Source organism: Balaenoptera acutorostrata, chromosome 4, assembly GCF_949987535.1.
Source record: "Balaenoptera acutorostrata chromosome 4, mBalAcu1.1, whole genome shotgun sequence".
Classification (NCBI taxonomy): domain Eukaryota; kingdom Metazoa; phylum Chordata; class Mammalia; order Artiodactyla; family Balaenopteridae; genus Balaenoptera; species Balaenoptera acutorostrata.
The window spans coordinates 83,308,215-83,329,462 of record NC_080067.1 but is presented as its reverse complement, the minus strand read 5'-3'; the positions used below and the strand labels follow the sequence as shown (position 1 = coordinate 83,329,462).

The 21,248-nt window shown below is 39.7% G+C and overlaps 2 protein-coding genes across 4 annotated transcripts in view; both read left to right on the top strand.

Annotated features, from left to right (window-relative positions):
* Positions 1-21,248, top strand: part of CASR (calcium sensing receptor) — an 85,821-nt gene that overhangs the window by 4,289 nt on the left and 60,284 nt on the right. The window lies entirely within an intron of this gene.
* Positions 1,456-1,917, top strand: LOC102999616 (60S ribosomal protein L17-like). Its single transcript, XM_057544832.1, has one exon. It carries the CDS (start codon positions 1,456-1,458, stop codon positions 1,915-1,917), a length of 462 nt encoding a protein of 153 aa, XP_057400815.1.

The following is a 21,248-nucleotide window of genomic DNA, read 5'->3' as shown; positions in this document are numbered from 1 at the left end:
TGAGGCTGGAGTGGCGGGCAGGCCAGGTCACAGAACCTGCATGCCATCACACCGATAGCACTGTGATTAAAGTATGTGCTCTAAGGTCAGACAGTCCCAGGTATGAGTCATGGTTCTGCCATTTTCTAGCTGTGGGGTCTTGGTCAAGTCACTTAGCCTCAATAAGTAATGGTAACGAAGGTTGTATCTCTCTCATAAAGTTGCTGCAAGAACTGAATTAAGTCATGGAGTACCTGGCACATTATGCACCCACTTGTTGTTGGCTGTTATTTTCATTTTTTATCCTGGGGCAAAGGGAGCCACTGGAGGGTTTTACGTAGAGAAGTGACTTAGTGAGCATTTTTGTTTAGAACGCTGTCATTCTGGCTGCATGTGGATACTGGGTTAAAGGGGGATAAGTTTGGAGGAGAGCAACCATTTAAAGAGATTATAACCATTCAGATGATGGTGATGATGGCCTGAACCATGGTGGCCATAGGCATGGAGAAAAGGAGACAAGTGCTTGAGATGTCTGCAAGGTAAATACCAAGAACTCAATTACTCATTAGCTGTGACAAGTGGGATTCTGGTCTGTCATCCTTTGGTACTGTCATCCAAGTGTTCTTAGGATAAACAAAAGGAAGCCAGGTGTCAAGCAGAACTGGGGATCAGATATTTAGGAAGTGCTTATATACTGAGGACTCAATGATTGGTACCAGAAAAAAGCTGTCTTTCTAATTTAGGAGACCCCTTGACAACTTCCATCTCATAACATTAAACAGGATCAGGAAGGTCTAGTTCATCCATAACAAATTTCATTCATTCATTCATCCTGTCTCTCTCTCTTTCTCTCTCTCTATCTCTCTCTCTCTCATTTCTGGGAAGCTTTTAGTTCAAGGTGGACGAACGTTAGACTTCATCCATTTGCCATTGTCATAATGTGGCACATATAACCCTCACTCATGCCTGGTACTTTTGGTTCAATTCTTGCCTGACACTAGCATGACTGAATTTTTCCTTCTTTTTTCTCAAGTGTCCTCCCACAATCCAATAACCTCTGGCCAAGGTGCCTTTATTAAAGTCAGTGAGAATTAGAGGATTTAGGTGGTCCCTACTTTATAATACAGTGTAGTCTTGGTAACCACATTTGTCCATTCATAAGACAGAAAATAATCCAGACATATGTGATAGTGTCTGCTGAAAAGTTGCTGGGAGCTTTATGCCTGTACCCCCCAAATGTGGATCCTGGGAAATGTTGATTGAATGTGGTTCTCTTGGATTCAGTTGCTTGAACAACTGTCTAATTACTTGAAGCCACAGAAATGAACAGACCTTAAATTAGGCAGGGCCAATGAGTGAGGTGGCAAAATGTGAAACGAGGGGAAAAAAAGGTCTGCTTCTGCCATGGACAGTCTAGAATTTGATTAAAAGTGGACTTTCCCTTTTCCGATAAGCAGCCTGAGGTGACCTCTAAAAATGGTTCGCTATTCACCTGACCCAGAAAACCCCACAAAACCATGCAAGTCAAGATGTTCAAATCTTCATGTTCACTTTAAGAACACTCGTGAAACTGCCCAGGCCATTAAGGGTATGCAGATCCGAAAAGCCACCAAGTATGTGAAGGATGTCACTTCAAAGAAGCAATGTGTGCCGTTCCGTCGTTACAATGGTGGAGTTGGTAGGTGTGCCCAGGCCAAACAGTGGGGCTGGACGCAGGGTCAGTGGCCCAAAAAGAGTGCTGTATTTTTACTGCACATGCTCAAAAATGCAGAGAGTAATGCTGAACTTAAGGGCTTAGATGTAGATTCTCTGGTCATTGAGCACATCCAGGTGAACAAAGCCCCCGAGATGCGGCACAGGACTTACAGAGATCATGGTTGGATCAACCCATACATGAACTCTCTCTGCCACATTGAGATGATCCTTACTGAAAAATAACAGTTTGTTCCTAAACCAGAAGAGGACGTTGCACAGACGAAAAAGATATGCCAGAAGAAACTGAAGAAACAAAAACTTTTGGCCCGGGAATAAATGCCACAAAAAATAAATGCAAATAAAAGTAAAAAAAAAAAAGTGGACATTCCATCTCTGTGACCTTGGGCAATATATCTAAGCTCTGTGAGCCTCAGTTTTTACTGGTGGATATCCCTTTGATATCTATAAATCTGAGGTAATGTTTCCTCCAAAGGGTAGTTGTGAGGTTTAAATGGACTATATATGGAAAGTGCTTAACACAGTGCTTGGCATATGGTAGCTGCTTTCCTGGCCCGTATCCTTTGCCCCTGCTCGTCTCTGAGGCTTATCCTTACATGGAAAAAGCAGGAAGGATGAAGGTTTCTTAGGTTAAGTAACCTGAATTAATTGGCTTTTATGTATTTCTCATCTATGATTGATCACCCCCCTCCCATCCCCCCACCCCCCGGGGAACCAGGTTGGAAACCTGTTTTCCTCCACCCTCAGGGAATGCTTATCAGTGATGAGGGCAAAGGTAATATGATACCTGCAGAGAGGAAGCTAATTTTAGATATTCTTCTTTCAACAAATCTTTCAATACACACAAGCAAAATTACTATCAAAGAAAAATGGAATTATTTGACTTCTTTCACCCATGTTTCCTTGTTGGTGGAGTTCCTAACATGCATGTTTCTTGTTTAAATTGTTGTTTTTCATGTAGAAAGAAAGAAGCAGGCTCAAAGAGATTGTAATTGTTCCCCCTAATGACTGTGAACTGTTTGCCCTTAGGGGAGAAAAAGTTTTGTTTTTCTCCTCATAATAGAGGTTGATGGTTGAAAGAATGATCATATCCTCAGAGTCTCTCTAAATGTTCTATAATTTGACATAGTTTAGTTCAACAAGCATCAGTTGAGTTCCAACTGCGTGTCAGGCATTATGTTGGCACCGTTCACTCAGAGATGCCAGCTGTGGTACCCAGATCTCCAGTCTGGTAGCCCTTGCGGAAGAGGGTGGCCAGGGAGAGGAGGGGGTGCCAGTTGATCTGAAAGAGCTGGCGAGAGGGGAACCCTCAGGCCGAGGTTCTCCACCACAGCTTCAGACCACAAGTCCATCAGATCATGAGCACCTTCAGGTCAGGATCCAGGTCTGCTCATCCTTACGTCCACAGGGCACCTTTTGTGCTAAGTGATCAGGAGAGGAAGATAGTGAGGAGGCCAAGTGACCTTTTCTTTCTGCACTCTTAAAAATGAAAATATTCCAAATAAAGTTTGGCTCTGTGCCACTGTCAGCCAATTTTCAGCCTTATCTTAGGAGAGGCAGTGCAGTACATTGGTTAAAAGTCTGGGCTCTGTAGTTAGATTACCTGGGCTTATGTCCCATCTCTACAGCTTACCAATTGTGTGACCTTGGGCAAGTTGTTCAATCACTCTATGCCCTACTTTCCTTATCTATAAACTGGGGTTATTCATATTATCTACCTCATTGATTGTTAAAGGACTCATTGAGCTAATACACATTGTTCGAGGTCATCAGGCACAGACAGCATGTCTTATTTAACACTGGAACCCCAGAATCCAGCATAGTGCCTGGTACATTGGAGGAGCATACTGAATGAACAAGTCTAATACACAGGCTGGTATGGCAGTAAGTGACTGACAAAGCACTCATAAGGGATATGGGCAGGCTAGGTGTCATCTTTTACAAATGAGGAAACCAGCCCACTGAAAGGTAGAGTGACTTGCCAGAGAAAGCACAGCTATAAATAATATAAATGACAGACCTGGTTAATGCTCCTGACTCTATCTCTAGCCCTCTGCTCTTCCCACTATCTGACTCTCGATCCTATACAGGTTTTGTGGAACTCAAGGAATATCCACCTGAAAAAAATGAACACACATAACTTGTTTAGCTCTCTGAAAAAATGAATCTTACTGTAAATATCCTCAAATAGTAACTTCGAGTTAAAACTTGAAGTTTGGAAAGTTTCTATTTTGGGGTGTGGGGAGGAAAGCAGAGGATATTTTTTGTGAGAATGAAGAAGTTCTTTCAAAGTGAGAAAGTAACAGAATCATAAAGGAAAATTTTGATAGATTGTATTACATAAGCATTTAAAACATTTAAAATACTTACATATAAAAAGTCATAATTAAATTAAAAGGAAAATAAACTAAAAAATATTGCAGCAAGTATGCCAGATGGTTAAAAGTTTCAGTATCTAAAGAGCTCATAGAATTTAAAACCATGGCTTCAGAAGAATGGGCAAAGGCTATAACACTTTTCAAATGAGGAAAAGCACATGGTTGGTGAACATATACAAATATTTTGACTCGACGAAAGAAGTAAGAATTTTTAGAACGATATACCAGTTTGTTGATCAAGAATACGAAGACTTTAGGGGCTTCCCTGGTGGCGCAGTGGTTGAGAATCTGCCTGCCAATGCAGGGGACACGGGTTCGAGCCCTGGTCTGGGAAGATCCCACATGCCGCGGAGCAACTGGGCCCGTGAGCCACAACTACTGAGCCTGCGCATCTGGAGCCTGTGCTCCGCAAGGATAGAGGCCGCGATAGTGAGAGGCCAGCGCACCGCGATGAAGAGTGGACCCCGCTCGCCACAACTAGAGAAAGCCCTCGCACAGAAATGAAGACCTAACACAGCCAAAAATAAAAATAAATAAATAATAATTAAGAATACGAAGACTTTAAAGATAATGAAGGTGGAGTAAGGAAATGGCTACCCTCTTAACATATTGTGTGGAAAACAATTGCCTTAAAATTGTTGATCACCCTTGACCAAGGATTTCAATTTCTGGAACTCTATCCTAAAGAAATCATCAGAAATATGGTTAAAAACTTATACCCAAATATGTTCTTCACAGTGTTTATTAATGAACCTGAAACACTAGAAACAACCACTGTGCCCAATAGTCAGGGAATGGGTAAGTCATTTATGGTGGGGGTGAAGCAGCACAGACTAGCAGCTAGAAGCATGGACCTGGAGTCTCGCCGCCTCGCTTCAAATCCTGGCTCTGCCACTTATTAGCCTTTAAGCTTAGACACCTCTCCACCTCTCACTTTCCTCATCTATACACTGGGGATGACCAGAGTACCTATCCCAACAGGGTAGTTTTGTGACTTAAATGAATTGATATAGGTTTACAATTCTAAAATCCTCAAAGCTCTAAAAACGTAAAGGTTTTTTAGAACTTTATGATCAGGAGAACATGATAGAATAACGTAAACTAACATAACTTTATCCCACTTACTGTGACTATTTTCTACTATTATAATTAAGATTGAATCTTAACTCTTTTTCATAGTTTCACTTTCCTTGTAGAATCTCTAAGGTTCTCTTTATAAATTAATAACCCTCTTGCACATGTGAAAAGATTAATTTTGAGGGCAAAGCTAACTGGAATCAGGTATATCTACTTTGAGCTAATCTCTTGGCCAAGAAACTTTTCCACATCCTCCAGTCCAGGGTTTTCATACTTTAAGATGGGGATATTATTAACCTGCAGATTTCTGAGCTCCACCCCCAGAAATTCTGGTTAAGTAGGTGTGGAGAGAAGTCCGCCGTTTTGCAGCTCCCAAGGTGATGCTGACCCATGGATCACACATTAGGTAGCCCTGCTGTAATCCACGCCTTAATTTTTTTTATATACTAAAAGAATAAAGATTTTTATTAAGCATTGTAAGTTGCATTCAGTAGCCTTCAGATACACCACACCACAACCCATCTACAATCAGTCAAACCCAACAGCAGTTCGTTCTTGCACAATCCATGAGTTAGGGCAAAACTCCCTTCAACTTACAGTAAGATCCTATTCAGGTCTTGTCACGCCTTAATCTTTTTTTTTATTAATTAATTAAATTTTTTTAGCATCTTGATTGAAGTATGATTGCTTTACAATGGTGTGTTAGTTTCTGCTTTATAACAAAGTGAATCAGCTATACGTATACATATATCCCCATATCTCCTCCCTCTTGCATCTCCCTTCCACCCTCCCTATCCCACCTCTCTAGGTGGTCACAAAGCACAGAGCTGATCTCCCTGTGCTATGTGGCTGCTTCCCACTAGCTATCTTACATTTATGCCTTAATTTTTAACACCCCTTACGTTGTCCCTTTTTAATGTGAACATTTTCATTTCTGGAAATCTTCAACTTGTTTTTTATATTCTCATTCTCCTGTCCTCTTATTTCTATGCTGTGCTTTTATGTCCAGGAGTAGTAACATAATAAACTTATCTATCACTTTCCAAAGCACTTGTCGTGTACCAGTAACTGTGTTAGTGCTCTGTTCATATCATTTTTTCACCCTTTCAACAACCCTGAAAAGAGGGCATTATTATCCTAGTTTTAGAGGTGAGAAAACTGAAGTACTAGGACTCCCAGTAAGTGGGAAGAACAATTTACTTTCCATTTTACTGTCCTACCTCTCACACAGTGGTACATGTCACCAAGTCTCCAGTGACATGCCTTCTCAGCCCTGTCCCAGCTGCTTAGCTCCCCAATATGGAACACCCCTCACCTCAGAATCTGTCCAGATCCCATCCAGGCTTTCTATGCCAGGAAGCTTTCCTAGCTATACCCTACCCATAGCCCACACCCCTCTGCATCTTTTGTTCTTATCTGGCCATTTATCATATGTGTTTGCATTTTCATACCAAGGGATTTTGTCTTCCTAACTGGACTTGGAACTCCTTGAAGGAAGGGCCCATCCCTTGCATCTCTCGGTCGCCCTTGGAATAGCCATGGTGGGGACTGATTGCCTCCCTTATTCCCCTTCCTGCTCTTCTCCTTTCCTACCCCCCCCCAGTCTCTACTTTGTCCTTTCCTAATTTGGTAAAATCAAGCCACATCAATGAGAAGGTGAAAAATAGGCCAGGATGAACCCTTCTTCATCCCCTTCCCTGCAGTGTAGTTGTGGGTGGTTTGCTGGTGTTTGCCCTGTTGTTCCACAGTATCATGAGAAGGAAGGTTTCCATGCGGCCGTGCACTGGGCAGCAAAGTACCTGCAGTGCCCTTTAACCCTTGGTTCTTCTTGAGGGTTTCCAGACACCCCTCCCCTCCTTTCATATTTCCTCAAATCCCATTTCCTTTGTTTTACTTCCCAGTACAACAAGAATTTCACTCTTCATCCTTGTCTTCATTCAAGTATATGTCAAGAAGTTCTCACTTGCCCACTCCTAACTTGTACATCTTTGGAGTTACTTCCCCCCTAATGAAACCTCCTAGGGCCAGTACAGTGGGACACATTCACCTGGTCTGTACACTTTGGTTCTTTTCTCCTTTCTCCTCCCCTCCCCTTTCCCCTCCTCTTCCTCCTCTTCTCCCTCCCTTCATTTCTCCCTTCCTCCTTCTGAGGTCATCATTCCTGATATTGCTTGGTTGGTATTATCAACCCACTCTGATAGCTTACACATCTCAGGCCTTGTAAGCTTCCTTTTGTAATTTTCCCAAAACTTGTAAGGGGTCTTCAGAGCAACTGGGCCTCGTAGCGAAAGGGTGAGATTTCCGTGTTGCTTTCATTTCCTCCCTGTCCATTAGATGAAAGTATTTGTTGTGTCCGCCTTGTGGAGCTACACTGCTAAACTGACACCTGCACTAGTACATGATTTTAGATTCAATTAGTTTTCCCATTCAGGTGGCTTTTTGTGACCCATGGTTATGAGCCAGCTCGATGGTGATCCTGATACTCTCCTTCAGTGTCTCCTGGGGCCTCAATTCCTTCCCCTTGGGGCCTCATTCCATTTTCTTGGACGCTTTCAGAGTGAAACCCTAGGAAAAAAAGTCTTTCTGAGGACTGCCCTTTACTGTTTCTTTAGTGTTTCCAATGTATTAGGCATGGTGCTAAGCATTTTTATACCTTGTTTTGTTTAATCCTGTCAAAAACTTTAGTTAGGTATTATCCCAATATGATGGGGAAACTGAGGTTTAGGAGGTTAACTGACTTGCCTGAGGTCTTATGGCCAGTAAGTGGAACAGGCTAGATACAAACCTATGTCACATAATTCCAAAGCTCATAGTCAAAATTTAGTTTCTGGGAGCTTTCTTCCATCCTTCAAAAAATACAATGATTTTGCCAAAAGCTCTCACATACATCACTGTGACAGTATAAATGGGTACACCCTTTCTGGAGGGCAATTTGGCAATACATATTAAAAGCTTTAAAAATGTTCTTATCCTTTAATCTAACAATTTCCATGCCTGAACTTATGCTAAGGAAATAATCATTAGTATGTGTAAAGACTTAACCCTAAGGAAGTTCAGGGCAGCAATATTCATAAAATGAAAAATTTGAAACAGGCTCCATGTCCAACAGAAAGGAATTGGCTAAATTAACTATGATACATAGAAACAGTGAAATACCAAGCAGTCATTATAAATTATTTGGAAAAAAGAATATTTGGTGGCATAGGAATGTGTTCATGATGTAATAAATAACATACTATAAGATTTCAGATATGTAGCATATATAAAAACTGTGAAGGGTCGTGAGATAAAGGAGATAGAATTAAGACTGATTTTTATTTTCTTCTTGTATCTTTTTTCATATGTAATAATTACTTTTTAAATTGACATTGAGGGTTTTTTTTAATTTTGTATTTATTTATTTACTTTTTAATTGGAAAAATGGCTGCATGTTGTTTGAACATGCAGTCTTTGTTCACATTTACTAGTGCTCCCATTTTATATTTATAATTTCCCCCACAAACAAGCATTTCTCCAGACACTGAGTTTATCTTTGCAGTTTCTTTTTTTGTGTGTGTGTAGGTTTTCATTCATTTTTTTCTCATTAGCCCAGTGTGCTTTGGTGTCCTGACCAGGTCGCCTCCCAATTGCCTGTGCCATTGACTCACACTGATCTCCTGCACTCATCACACTGCCTCTCCTTTCAGGCCTCAAGGCATCTTTCCAAAGCGCCCTCATTCTTGCCTCAGCTTTTCTTTCTGCTCTCACCACTCTCATCATCTCTCTGCTGCTTGTTTCATCAACCCCTTTGTATTCCCCTTTTCTGTTTCTATCGGGCCCACCTGTCTGTCTCTTATCTATTTACAGTAAGTCCCCTACATACAAACCTTCAAGTTGCGAACTTTCAAAGATGTGAACGTGCGTTCCATCAACGTCAGGAGTGAGTGAAATTGCATCTTGCCCTCGGTCCCCTATTGCTGATGATCCTTCAGCTCTACCATCTCCCACCTCCTCTCCCTCCTCCAGTCAGTAACTCTTCTTGCTTGTTCACTCCATGCCAGCTCCTGTATGCCAGCTGTTGTACTGTACTACTGTACTTTTCAAGATACTGTACTGTAAGATTAAAAATGTTTTCTTTGTGTTTTGTGTTTGCTTTTTATGTATTATTTGTGTGAAAAGTATTATAAACCTAGTACAGTACAGTATTATATAGGTGATTGTGTTAGTTGGGTACCTAGGCTAACTTTGTTGGACTTAACGAATACGCTCTCGGAACGGAACTCGTTCATGGATAGGGGACTTATTGTATATTCTCCATTTAGCTGGTAATCCTTGGTCTGATCATTTCAGCCTTTGATCTGGGCCTTCCCTGAAGCGTTGTTTCAGGTATTTTAAAACCAAGTTCCAAAAAAAAAAAAAAAAGAATAAATTCAATTCTTTAATGGAAAAAAAAAAAGTTCCACCACACACTGTCCTGAGAGGGGTGTGGAGTTTTCTGACTTGTGCCTTTTTCTTTAGGACCTAATCAGTTGTAGAAGGAACAGTTTAACCTCAGAAAATAAAATACTAAAACAAAACATTAATTAGCATTCCCTCTATAAGATATATAGATATATATATATATATTATCCCTGACTAACCAAAAAAAGAGTTCGTGACAGAGCATTAATTTCCACCTCCGGGAATGAATCCTAAGAAGATCTCTGGCAAGTGTTAAAGAAGTATTTGAAACTAGCTTAATTGAAATGTTGTTTGTAATAGTAAAAAAATAAGAAATATCTTAAATGCCCAGCAGTAGATGATTGGCTATGTACATTTTGACTCATATATACTACTATAAAGTCATTGAATATGATTATTCTGTATTTATAGCAATAAATAAACTAGGTTGCAGACCGGAATGTATAAGAGGATCCCATTTCTGTAAAATTATACATGTACGTCTGTATAGAGTCAGCAAAAGGAAGTCTCTTGATGATGAACTTTTTGGATGATTTTTCACTTTCTGTTTCTTTTGATTTCTTCTTTATACTTTTCTACATTGCTTGCATATTTTACAGTTAGCAAATTTTGTTTTTAAACAAAGAAAAATCTTAGTTTTTTTCTTAGTAAATTACATAAATAACTTCAATTTTTGATTGTTTATTTTATATTTTCCTACTGTTTACAATGAAAACATCAAACATCCTTTGCCTGGCTTCTTATTATGAAATCTGTCATTCATATCAGAGATCAGTTATATTACAGTTTAAAGAATAATAATAAAATGGATACCTGTGTACTTATAATTCAGCTTAAGAAAATTAATTCTTTGGAGCCCGTATGTGCCTCTAGTCAAGTCCTACTCCTTTTTCCAAAGAGGTAACCACTCCCAAATTTGTATTTCACATTCCCTTGCCTTATAGTTTTATGAGATACATATGTTCAGTTCATTATGCTACAACTTGGTGTTACTGTAATGCACATTGGTTCATATGCAATCAGTAAATAAGGGAATTGTGTCAATATACACAGGAGTCACATTGCTTATACAGTATTTTTACCCACATGTAAATGTGCATCACCAAGGAGCAGCAGCTGACACAGAATGCACTGACACAGCTGAATGCAGCAAGCTGTGAATCTCTGTTCCAAAGCTCATCCACTCCAAGTTGTTCTCTTGGCTCACTTTGGCCTCATACCCTGTGTGGGAAGTGCCTGTTACACATGCCTTGATCGTCAGACGTTTTGTCCTAAGGCAGCTTCCTCAACCTTTCTTAAACCTTCTCCTAAGAAGGTATCTTCCTCTTTTCTCGTATTTGCAGTATTATTTATTTATTAAGAGTGCAATGTATGTTGTGATTATACTAATGTGTTTATTAGGGGTTTTATTGGTTTTATTAATATTCTGTTTATTAGGGTTTTTATTGGTGTTATTAATATTCAGTTTACAAAGTGATATAGCATTTTTTTTCATTTTTTCCATAGGAAAACAGTCCATAATCTGTTACTTTTTTTTTTAACATCTTTATTGGAGTATAATTGCTTTACAATGGTGAGTTAGTTTCTGCTTTATAACAAAATGAATCAGCTATACATATACATATATCCCCATATCTCTTCCCTCTTGCATCTCCCTCCCTCCCACCCTCCCTATCCCAACCCTCTAGGTGGTCACAAAGCACCGAGCTGATCTCCCTGTGCTATGCGGCTGCTTCCCACTAGCTATCTATTTTACATTTGGGAGTGTCTATAAGTCCATGCCACTCTCTCACTTTGTCCCAGCTTACCCTTCCCCCTCTCCGTGTCCTCAAGTCCATTCTCTAGTAGGTCTGCATCTTTATTCCTGTCCTGCCCCTAGGTTCTTCATGACCTTTTTTTTTTTTAGATTCCATATATATGTGTTAGCATATGGTATTTGTTTTTCTCTTTCTGACTTACTTCACTCTGTATGACAGACTCTAGGTCCATCCACCTCACTACAAATAACTCAATTTCATTTCTTTTTATGGCTGAGTAATATTCCATTGTATGTGTGTGCCACATCTTCTTTATCCACTCATCTGTCGATGGACACTTAGGTTGCTTCCATGTCCTGGCTATTGTAAATAGAGCTGCAATGAACATTGTGGTATATGACTCTTTTTGAATTATGGTCTTCTCAGGGTATATGCCCAGTAGTGGGATTGCTGGGTCGTATGGTAGTTCTATTTTTAGTTTTTTAAGGAACCTCCATACTGTTCTCCATAGTGGCTGTATCAATTTACATTCCCATCAACAGTGCAAGAGGGTTCCCTTTTCTCCACACCCTCTCCAGCATTTATTTTTGTAGATTTTTTGATGATGGCCATTCTGACTGGTGTGAGGTGATATCTCACTGTAGTTTTGATTTACATTTCTCTAATGATTAATGATGTTGAGCATTCTTTCATGTATTTGTTGGCAATCTGTATATCTTCTTTGGAGAAATATTTATTTAGGTCTTCTACCCATTTTTGGATTGGTTTGGGTTTTTTTTTTTTGATATTGAACTGCATGAGCTGCTTGTAAATTTTGGAGAATAATCCTTTGTCAGTTGCTTCATTTGCAAATATTTTCTCCCATTCCGAGGGTTGTCTTTTTGTCTTGCTTATGGTTTCCTTTGCTGTGCAAAAGCTTTTAAGTCTGTTACTTTTAATGCATGGTTTTGTAGGATGAGAGAGGTTTTTTTTTTTAAATACATATATTACCTTATATGAGAAACACCTATGTATCCCTAAACAATGCATTGTTTAATTTGCATTGTTTTGAATTTTGTACAAATGGAGTCATGTTCTTTGCATTCTTCTTCAATGTACATTTTTAAAAATATTTTATTTGTGAGAGTAATCCATGTTAATGACTATAGCTGTGGCTCATTCATTTTCACTGCTGTATAGAATTTCATTGTACAAGCGTTCTAAAATTTATATATTCTCCTGTCGACCAGCAACTAGTATTTGCAGTTTCCTGCTGTTGTAAAAAAAAAAATGTTGTTATAAATATTTTTGTACATGACTCCTTGGCATATATGCAAAAATCTCTAGTGCATTCTACCTAGGGGAAGAAGGGCTGGGCTTAGAGTATGGATATCTTCATGTTTACTAGATAATGTGAAATGGATTTGCAAAGTGATTTTACGAATTCAAACTTCCATCATTAGCGTATTCAACTTCTCATTTATTCACATCATTTCCAAGAGTTGAGTTGTTGCCAAATTGTTGTGGTTTTAATTTGTTTACAAATGTGTATATGTTTCTTTCCTTGTCTACTCAGTTTTTTCCTCTGTGAAATGTCTGTTGATGTCTTTTGCCCATTGTTTTTCCATTGGGAAGTTTCTATTTTTCTTACATTAGGAATGCTATATATTCTGGATGCCAGTCCTTTTTCAGTTATATTGTTACAACTATCCTCTTCCTTTTTGCAACTTATCTTTTCACTTAATAGGGTCTTTTTATGAATGGTAGTTCTTAGTTTAATATAGTTGAATTTATCATTTGTTCTTTTGTTGTTTGTGCTTTTTTTACTTGTTTAAGAAATCTTTCCATATTCGGGGTTATAAAGACGTTCTATATTTTCTCCTAAATTTAAAAAAATTTTGTCTATCACATTTAAACCTTCAAGCCATTTGCAGTTGATTTTTGTGTATGATCTGAGTACAGGTCCAATTCATTTCTTTCCCACATGGCTAACCAGTTGTCCCAATACTGTTATTGCATAGTCTGCCCTTTCTCCTACCAGTACAGATGCCATCTGTCAACTATCACAGTTCCATGTATGCATGAATCTGCTTCTGGGCTCTCTGTTCTGTAATATCTGTCTTCTCTGCCATTATCAACTATTTTGATTATTCCAGCGTAGTATTGTTTTGGCAGCTGGTAAGGTGAGCCTTCCTTCCATGTTCTTCTTCAGGATTATTGACTATTCTCAGCCTGTTGCTCATCCATATAATTTTAGAAGAAGTTTGTCAAGTTGTGCACATGCAACACACACACCTGCTGTCAAGTACACACATGCACACACACACACACACCTGTTGAGATTTTTATTAGGATTGCAGTGAATTTATAAATCAGTTTGGGGAGAATGACATCATAACAATATTGAGTCTTACTATCCATGAACACAGTAGAGATCTCCATTTATTTCAGTTTTTTCAAAAAGTTTTTCAATAATGTTTGAAATTTTTCCATACAGTTCTTACACATCTTTAGTTCATTCTATTTTTGAGAAACTTACTTTTTTTCTATTATAAATAGTATCTGTTTACAAAGTATATATTTCTGTTATTGATGATTAATAGAAATGCAGTTGACTTATATAGTATATGTCTGGTAACTTTGCTAATTTCTCTTATTTATTCTAATTATTTGAATGTAGATTCTAAGGTTATCATGTTGTCTATAATTAATGATAATTTTATTTTTTTTCTAAACCTTACACTTATGATATCTTTTCATTATGCTCCCAAACTGGCTAAAACCTCTGGGAAAATGTTAAAGAGAAGTGGTGATGGGCATCCTTGTCTTCTTCCTGATTTTGAAGGGAAGACTTTTAACATTTTATCATTACATGTTGTTTTCAGCACCTGTAGCACCAAGTTTCTGTGTATTTTGGAGTACACTTTTCTCATACTTAATTGGAAAGAGTTCAATTCAAGATTAGCCTTGGAGAAAGGGGCACGATTGCTTGCCTTAGCCTAGATTATTTAGGCTAACATAGTGGAGAAAGAGGATCCTCCGTGTGGTTCACCCTCAGTTACTAGAGTTTGACATTGGGGTGGGGGGGAAAACCCAGATAATATTCTCTGTACTTGCATTTTCCTCTGAAACCTTGAGGGCAGGATTTGAGTAGTTCTGAGTCCCCAGCCAAAACCACCTTATAATGCTGTGGGTGGGTATCAGAATTACACATTGTTGGGTCCCACCCCAGAGTTTATGACTTGAAAGGTCTAAGTTGGGGCCTGAGAATTTGCATTTCTAAGAAGTTCCCGGGTGATGTGGATGCTGCTGGTTTTGGAATCACACTTTGAAAAACACTGTCCTAATACTGTCTCTTTAAAACATCCCAACACTGGGCAGAACAGAGACAAGGAAACAAAATTATTAAAGTGCCTGAGAAGGAAGGAGGAAAACTCAAGAGAGTGACAGCAGCTACCATGAGTAGCACCCCTGGAGGATGACAGACGGCTACTTCCAAACATGGGAGAATGGAAGGAGAGGGAAATGCAGGAGGAAATGGGAGATTTGGGGCAATGAACAATGGAAGGAACTCATGGGAAAGTATGAAGGGAGACCATGAATAAGCAAATACATCAGGTAGGGCTGATCATTCAGTTTGCATCCCACAAAGAACACTGAGGGGAACGATAAGAGACCTGTGTAACTTTGGGAAGGAGAAGTAACAGGATGACCATTTAAGCCATGGTTCCTTGTAAAGATCTGTTCCACATAGAGACAGGCCTCTGCCTAGTGAGACAATAAGTGCTGTATAAAACAGAAACCCAAGTCCCAGGAAATGACAGACTTAATGCAAATTTCCTGTTAAGCAGATAAACTGGATTTATTCTTTTTTTTTTTTGATTTTTAGAATTTTACTTATTTTTTTATACAGCAGGTTCTTCTTAGTTATCCATTTTATACATATTAGTGTATATATGTCAATCCCAATCTCCCAATTCATCACACAATGAATTGGATTTATTCTTAAAGTGGAAAAGAAAAGGGGAAGTACTATAAGCAAACAAGGCTTAAAGTCACGTTCATCACTTGAGGAGCTGCAATTCCTGCCAGAGACGCTTTGACTTGGGCTCAGGGCCTGCGAGGTGGCAGGAGTGGGACAGGGAGAGTCACTCAAAGAAGAGGAGGTTGGGGCTTTGCCCTGCTGGAGGGAAGGCAATACCAGAGGTGCCAGAGAGCCAAAGGCTAACTCTACACAGAGAACTAGAATCATATGGTGCTTTCGAATCTGGGTTTTTACTCATCAACAGTGTGAATAAGCAACTGATAAAAATAAGAAAGGCCTGAGTTCTCCACTCCCCTTGCATACCTGCTGCCAGCCACCTCCCTGTCAAGGACTAGCTGGCTCTCTGGGGCACCATGTCTTAAAGCTGCCTCTGGCTTTGATAGTGTACAACATGTCAGAGCTGGAAAGATCTGAAGAGGTGATCCTCACTGGTCCAGCAGGGCCCAGACAGCAGGAATGACTTGCCAAAAGTCAACCAGAGTAACTGCATTCATTCATTTACTTTATTTTACAAATTTGTCATTAGGACTGCTTGATTCAATTTATTGACATATTAAAACATAAAAATCAGTATCCCCATATTTACTGTATAAAATCTGAAAAGCTTGTCTTGGATTTATGTAGTATCTTGCCTCTAGGTAAACTCAAGTAGCTTCATAGGTATAAGTGCATAGAAACCACTGAGAATTATATTCCTAGGAAGGGTTTTGGTGTTTTTTGTTTTTAATGTTTTCAGCTTAATTTTAATGATAAAACTCAGCTTCTCAGACTGATACATCAGATCCCACCGGCTCACTGGGGCCCAGATTCTTCTTGCTATGATCACAGAGTGAATGGCAGTGAGGCCTTATGCCCAACTTCCAAAGAGAAACTGAAATAGTACCTATGTGTTAAAAGGGAACATTTCATACCTTTTATATTTTTAAGACATTAAGGAAAAAAATGCAAGAATTTTTAAAAAGCTATCAAAAAAGCCCTCTTAAACTAAATGTTTTTCAATTATTTAAAAGCTATGCCTTAAAAAATAATTTTAATCACTCTCCTTTTTAAAAAAAAAAAAGATTTATGTATTTATTTATATAGCTGCGCCAGGTCTTTGTTGAGGCGCACGGGATATTCGTTGCAGCATGCGGGATCTTTTAGTAGCGGCATGTGGAATATTTTTTTTTAGTTGTGGCATTCAGGATCTTTAGTTGCGGCATGCGGGACCTTTAGTTGTGGCATGTGAACTCTTAGTTGCGGCATGTGGGATCTAGTTCCCTGACCAGGGATCGAACCCGGGCTCCCTGCATTGGGAGCTGAGAGTCTTAGCCACTGGACCACCAGGGAAGTCCCTAAATCATTCTCCTCTAATGTTATTTGAACTGTCGAAATAAATATTATGATTTTTAAATTAAGAATATTAAATCTACTTTTGCAAAGCACCACTTCTGTCATCTCCACTAACAAACAACAACAAAACCCATTGCTTTAACCTGCAGCTCTCTGTGGCCCCTAGTGTTTCCTAGAGGCCCAGAGCCTGGTGGCCGCTGATTGACAGGCCCACAGAAGGGCTGTGCTGCCCCTGTGGGCAGCATCACTGCTGGGGCTCATACGCGGCCCGAACTGGGAGCTCCTAGGAAGGGTTTTGATCCCAAATTGGCTGCAAACAATTTTTAAGCAAGTTGCTTCATTGTTCTGTGATTCACTGAATCTTGTGAGACTAGAGGTAAAGGCACTTTAAGTTCCAAGAAAGAAAAGTGCAGGGACTTCCCTGGCTGTCCAGTGGTTAAGACCTCACCTTCCAATGCAGGGGGTGCAGGTTCTATCCCTGGTCAGGGAGCTAATATCCCACATGCCTCGGGGCCAAAAAACCAAAACATAAAACAGAAACAGTAACAAATTCAGTAAAGACTTTAAAAAATGGTCCCCATCAAAAAATCTTAAAAAAAAAAAAGTGCAATATAAATTCAAGGTTATTCTTAGAATTGCAGGTTCCTCTAGTTGGACCTACACTTCTTGTGTCCACACTTACCCTGGCGCAATGTCCTCTCTGCTTCCCTTACACCTGATCATCTAGCCTTTTTCTGAAAATGTTTTCACTTTCACTTTGGGAGACATTATTTCCATTGTTGACTAGCCCTACTTGTTGTAATGGGAAATTTTTCTTGTGCTGTGTTGGAAGCCTAGTGCATTGCTGTACAATTCTGAGGTTAGAAAATTCTTCCTTACATCACACCAAAATCTGTCGCCGTGGAATTTCTGCCTGTCTGTCCAGCCCTATTCTCCGTACCCACCTAGAAAAAAATCTGAGACTTCTTTTAGCATCTCAAGGATCCAAACCATGTCCCAACTAAGAGTTCTTTTCTCCAGGCAGACTCTCAGGATTAGTTCCCACAATTGTTTCCTCCCCATGGCTTCATTTCCAAGCTTACACTGTCCTGCTTGCCTTCTCTGTACATAGGCCAGCTTGTCTGGGTCCCCTTCTCTGAGACTGAAGTACACATACTTGGACACCATACTGCATATGAAGTCTAGGCCAAGGCTGAGATTGATAGGGCTCTTGGTCCCCCTGGTCCTTGCTAACAATACATTGCTTTTAGTAATCACCTGACCCTGGGGCTCATGTATTGTCTTTATGAGGCATCATAGACTCTTTTGTCTTTTTTTCTAACTATTTACAAATAGTTACTAAGCCAGTTTCATAAACACCTATCTGAATTACTGAAATCACTTACTCCCTATTTGCCATTTTGACGACCATAGCAAGGAAAGGTCAAGGATAATCTAGGATGACTTGCTCAGGGCGGCTCCTGACTATTTCACCTGTAGTTTCTAAGAGGTGCAAGACCTCCACTTGAAGTTGTCTTTCTCATTTCTCCCATGTGGTTGTTCCTCTTGACCAGATTCTGCCTGTTGTCCAGGACCTACATCAGTGCATTGTCTGCCCACATTTAGCTCCTCAACACTTGATCCTGTGTCATCCCCTCTTCTGGAAAACTCCACGGTGACTTTTAGAAGTGCCTGCATTTTTGCATTTTTGTTGTTTTGTATACTATTTCCTTATCCTTTTGTCCCTCTGGTCTCTGTGCCAGAGTCTGTCATTTGCTCTTTTAGGTTTGTTGATTCTACTTTATGACTCTGTTCTTTTTTTCTACCTACAATATCCGTTTGAAGATTCTTTAATGGAGAATATCCATTTTACCCATTAAAGTCTTTATTTTGTTCTGTCTTCTAAAAAAAAAGAGAAAAAAAGGAAACAAAGCTTCCTTCTGAACCTCTCTAAAATATGCCATCATAGCTTTATGGTATCTTAAATGGGAGGGGAGTGGTGAACAAGCAGTTTCACAGCTGGAGGAAAACCCAGTTCTCCAGTTTCTCATTTGTGTGTCTCAGACAAGAGCATGGAGACACAACCTTATTCTCTCTTAGTTCAGAATGTTTATAAACCTCCAGGAGACAGTGGGGTGGGTGGGAGGTGGGGGTGCTGGGCTGGGCACATCAGGAGCATCTAATGCCACATCTGAGTCCCAGCTCTAGCCCAACAGGGAGAGGTGTACCACTGTTCAAGTAAGCTCTGTTGTCGTTCACTTTGTACTTGGACTGTATAGGAATGCTTTACGGTCTAGACTCTAATGGCTAAAATTTAGCCAAATAAAATTTTTCTTGGCTGCTAAGGAGGCCTTGGAATGAAAATGACCAAAAAAAAAGACCATTTGCCCTAACGGGACACGTGGCAACGAGGCAATAAGGCCAATTCCTTATTTGAAAGTGCCCATAGCACAGTGTTTTTTCATTGACTGGACTGAGGGTCACACAAAAGCCCATGATAAATGACTTGCTTTTCTTGAGAGTCATTTATTAACCTCAGGGGTGTGGAATGCATCACCAAGAGACTAATCTGTGTCACTGAAAGGACATAAACCAGAGTTTTCTGGACCTGTAAGGGGGAGGGTAGAAGAAAGGAGGAAGTAGGTTTATCCTTGCCTTTGCTACTTTCTCAAATATGGATGCTGCACCATCTAACAAATGGATAAAGAGCCTTGCCTGCACATAGGAGTAAGGTGGGCCATATTATGATTACCTCAGCCTCCAGGTGGGAACAAAGGGCACAACTGGACGGTTGGACTACGAATGAAACATAAAATAACTTATTAATTTATTTTCCACCAACACACTGGTGTGTGCACAGCCAAATGAGTGTGGTCTTCTTTTAAGAAAAGCCTTTTGAAAGGCTTTCCACTTATTCCGTGGTGCTTCCGTTGCTCAAAAGATTGTTGGGGAACTGGGTAAAGGAAAACGTACACATGCACACAAATGACAGCCATCTACATCTACAACTCAGAATTAGACACTCTTAATATTTGGGCATATTTGCTTCCAACATTTTTGTTTATTTAAGAAATCTCTTTCTATTGTTTCTCATTAAAATGAAACATGGTTTATTATAGCATTTTCAAGTAATGTAGAAAAGAACAAATATTAGAAGATTTTTTATAAACACCTGAAAGTTCATCATTAATATTTGGTGAACATTCTTACAGGCATTTCTCTGTATTTCCCATTCTTTTGAATATCTTCAGTTTTGGCAAAGTTTCCACCTTTGAAGGAGGATTTGATTTTCAGAAATAGGTCCAAGTTGCCAGGAGCCAGCTAAGTCTGGTGAAGGTAATGATTAAGCTAAGTAACAAGATTTTGTTGCCAAGTCAGGTGTAATTGATTTTCTTGGACAGCTCAGAAATTGGCTCTAAGAGGGGCACTCATATCAGAAGTGTTCTGAGCATCAACAAGAGCTGCTCTCTGAGGGGCTGTCTCTGAAGGACATGTGCCTGGGGTGGCAGAAACCTAGGGAACCATAAACTCTGGAACCGAGCCAGGCTTGTGCCCTAACTTGAGGGCTGTGGCTTCGATCGGGTCTTTACCCTCGCAGAGCTTCTGTTTGCTCATATTTAATGGGATGTTCATAATGTCCACTTTTCATGAGCTGTTATGAGAATCAAATTAGGTCATGGACATGAAAGCTCTTTTGCAAACTGTCAAGCCCTATACAAATGTAAGGCACTATTATTTACGTATGTTTGTCAAATTAATCTTGTTTCTTCGTAGGTGAACCTCCTACAAACACAGTCACTCCATGGCTACATCATCAAAGCATAAGTGGGCAGGACCATTCTCTTCCCTTTTGCTCTCCTCGGGCTGCAGGTTTATTAGCCCTTCGAGGCTGCTTTGCCCTTGACCATATGATCATTTTACCTGATTTTTCCAATACCCAAGCATGGGCAAGGGAAATCAGAGAAGGCCAGTGGGACACAGTTTGACTCATCACCACTGGCATTTCTAGCTTTCAGCAGCCTGGGGTGGGGGGCAGGTGTGAATGATCTCAGTTTAGGGTGTCTATCTTGGAATTTTAAAAGGATCTAATCAATTTACTATTTACCTGAAAGTTCTTTTGACATTTGAAACTCATCAAATCATCTTTCACAGAACAAGGGAATCTGAGTTCCCATGATGCATTTAAAAAGGGAAGAAAGATTTAAAACTACAGTTATCTCATCTAGAAAAATGGGAGCAAAACTGTACCATCCTAATAGGTGGTTGGGTGGGCTAAATTTCAGGTACTAGTACAGTCTGGCACATAAAGAGTGCTCAATAAATGTTAGCTATTATCTTTGATGTTATTATTAACACGAAGATTGGAATCTATTGACTCTGTAAGTTAGAAAGATGTCAGTGTAAATGTTGTCAGTGACTTTTTTTTTTTTTAAATATTTGTCTCACAAATGACTTTTATTTATTTATTTATTGGCTGTGTTGGGTCTTCGTTTCTGTGCGAGGGCTTTCTCTAGTTGCAGCGAGCGGGGGCCACTCTTCATTGTGGTGCGCGGGCCTCTCACTGTCGCG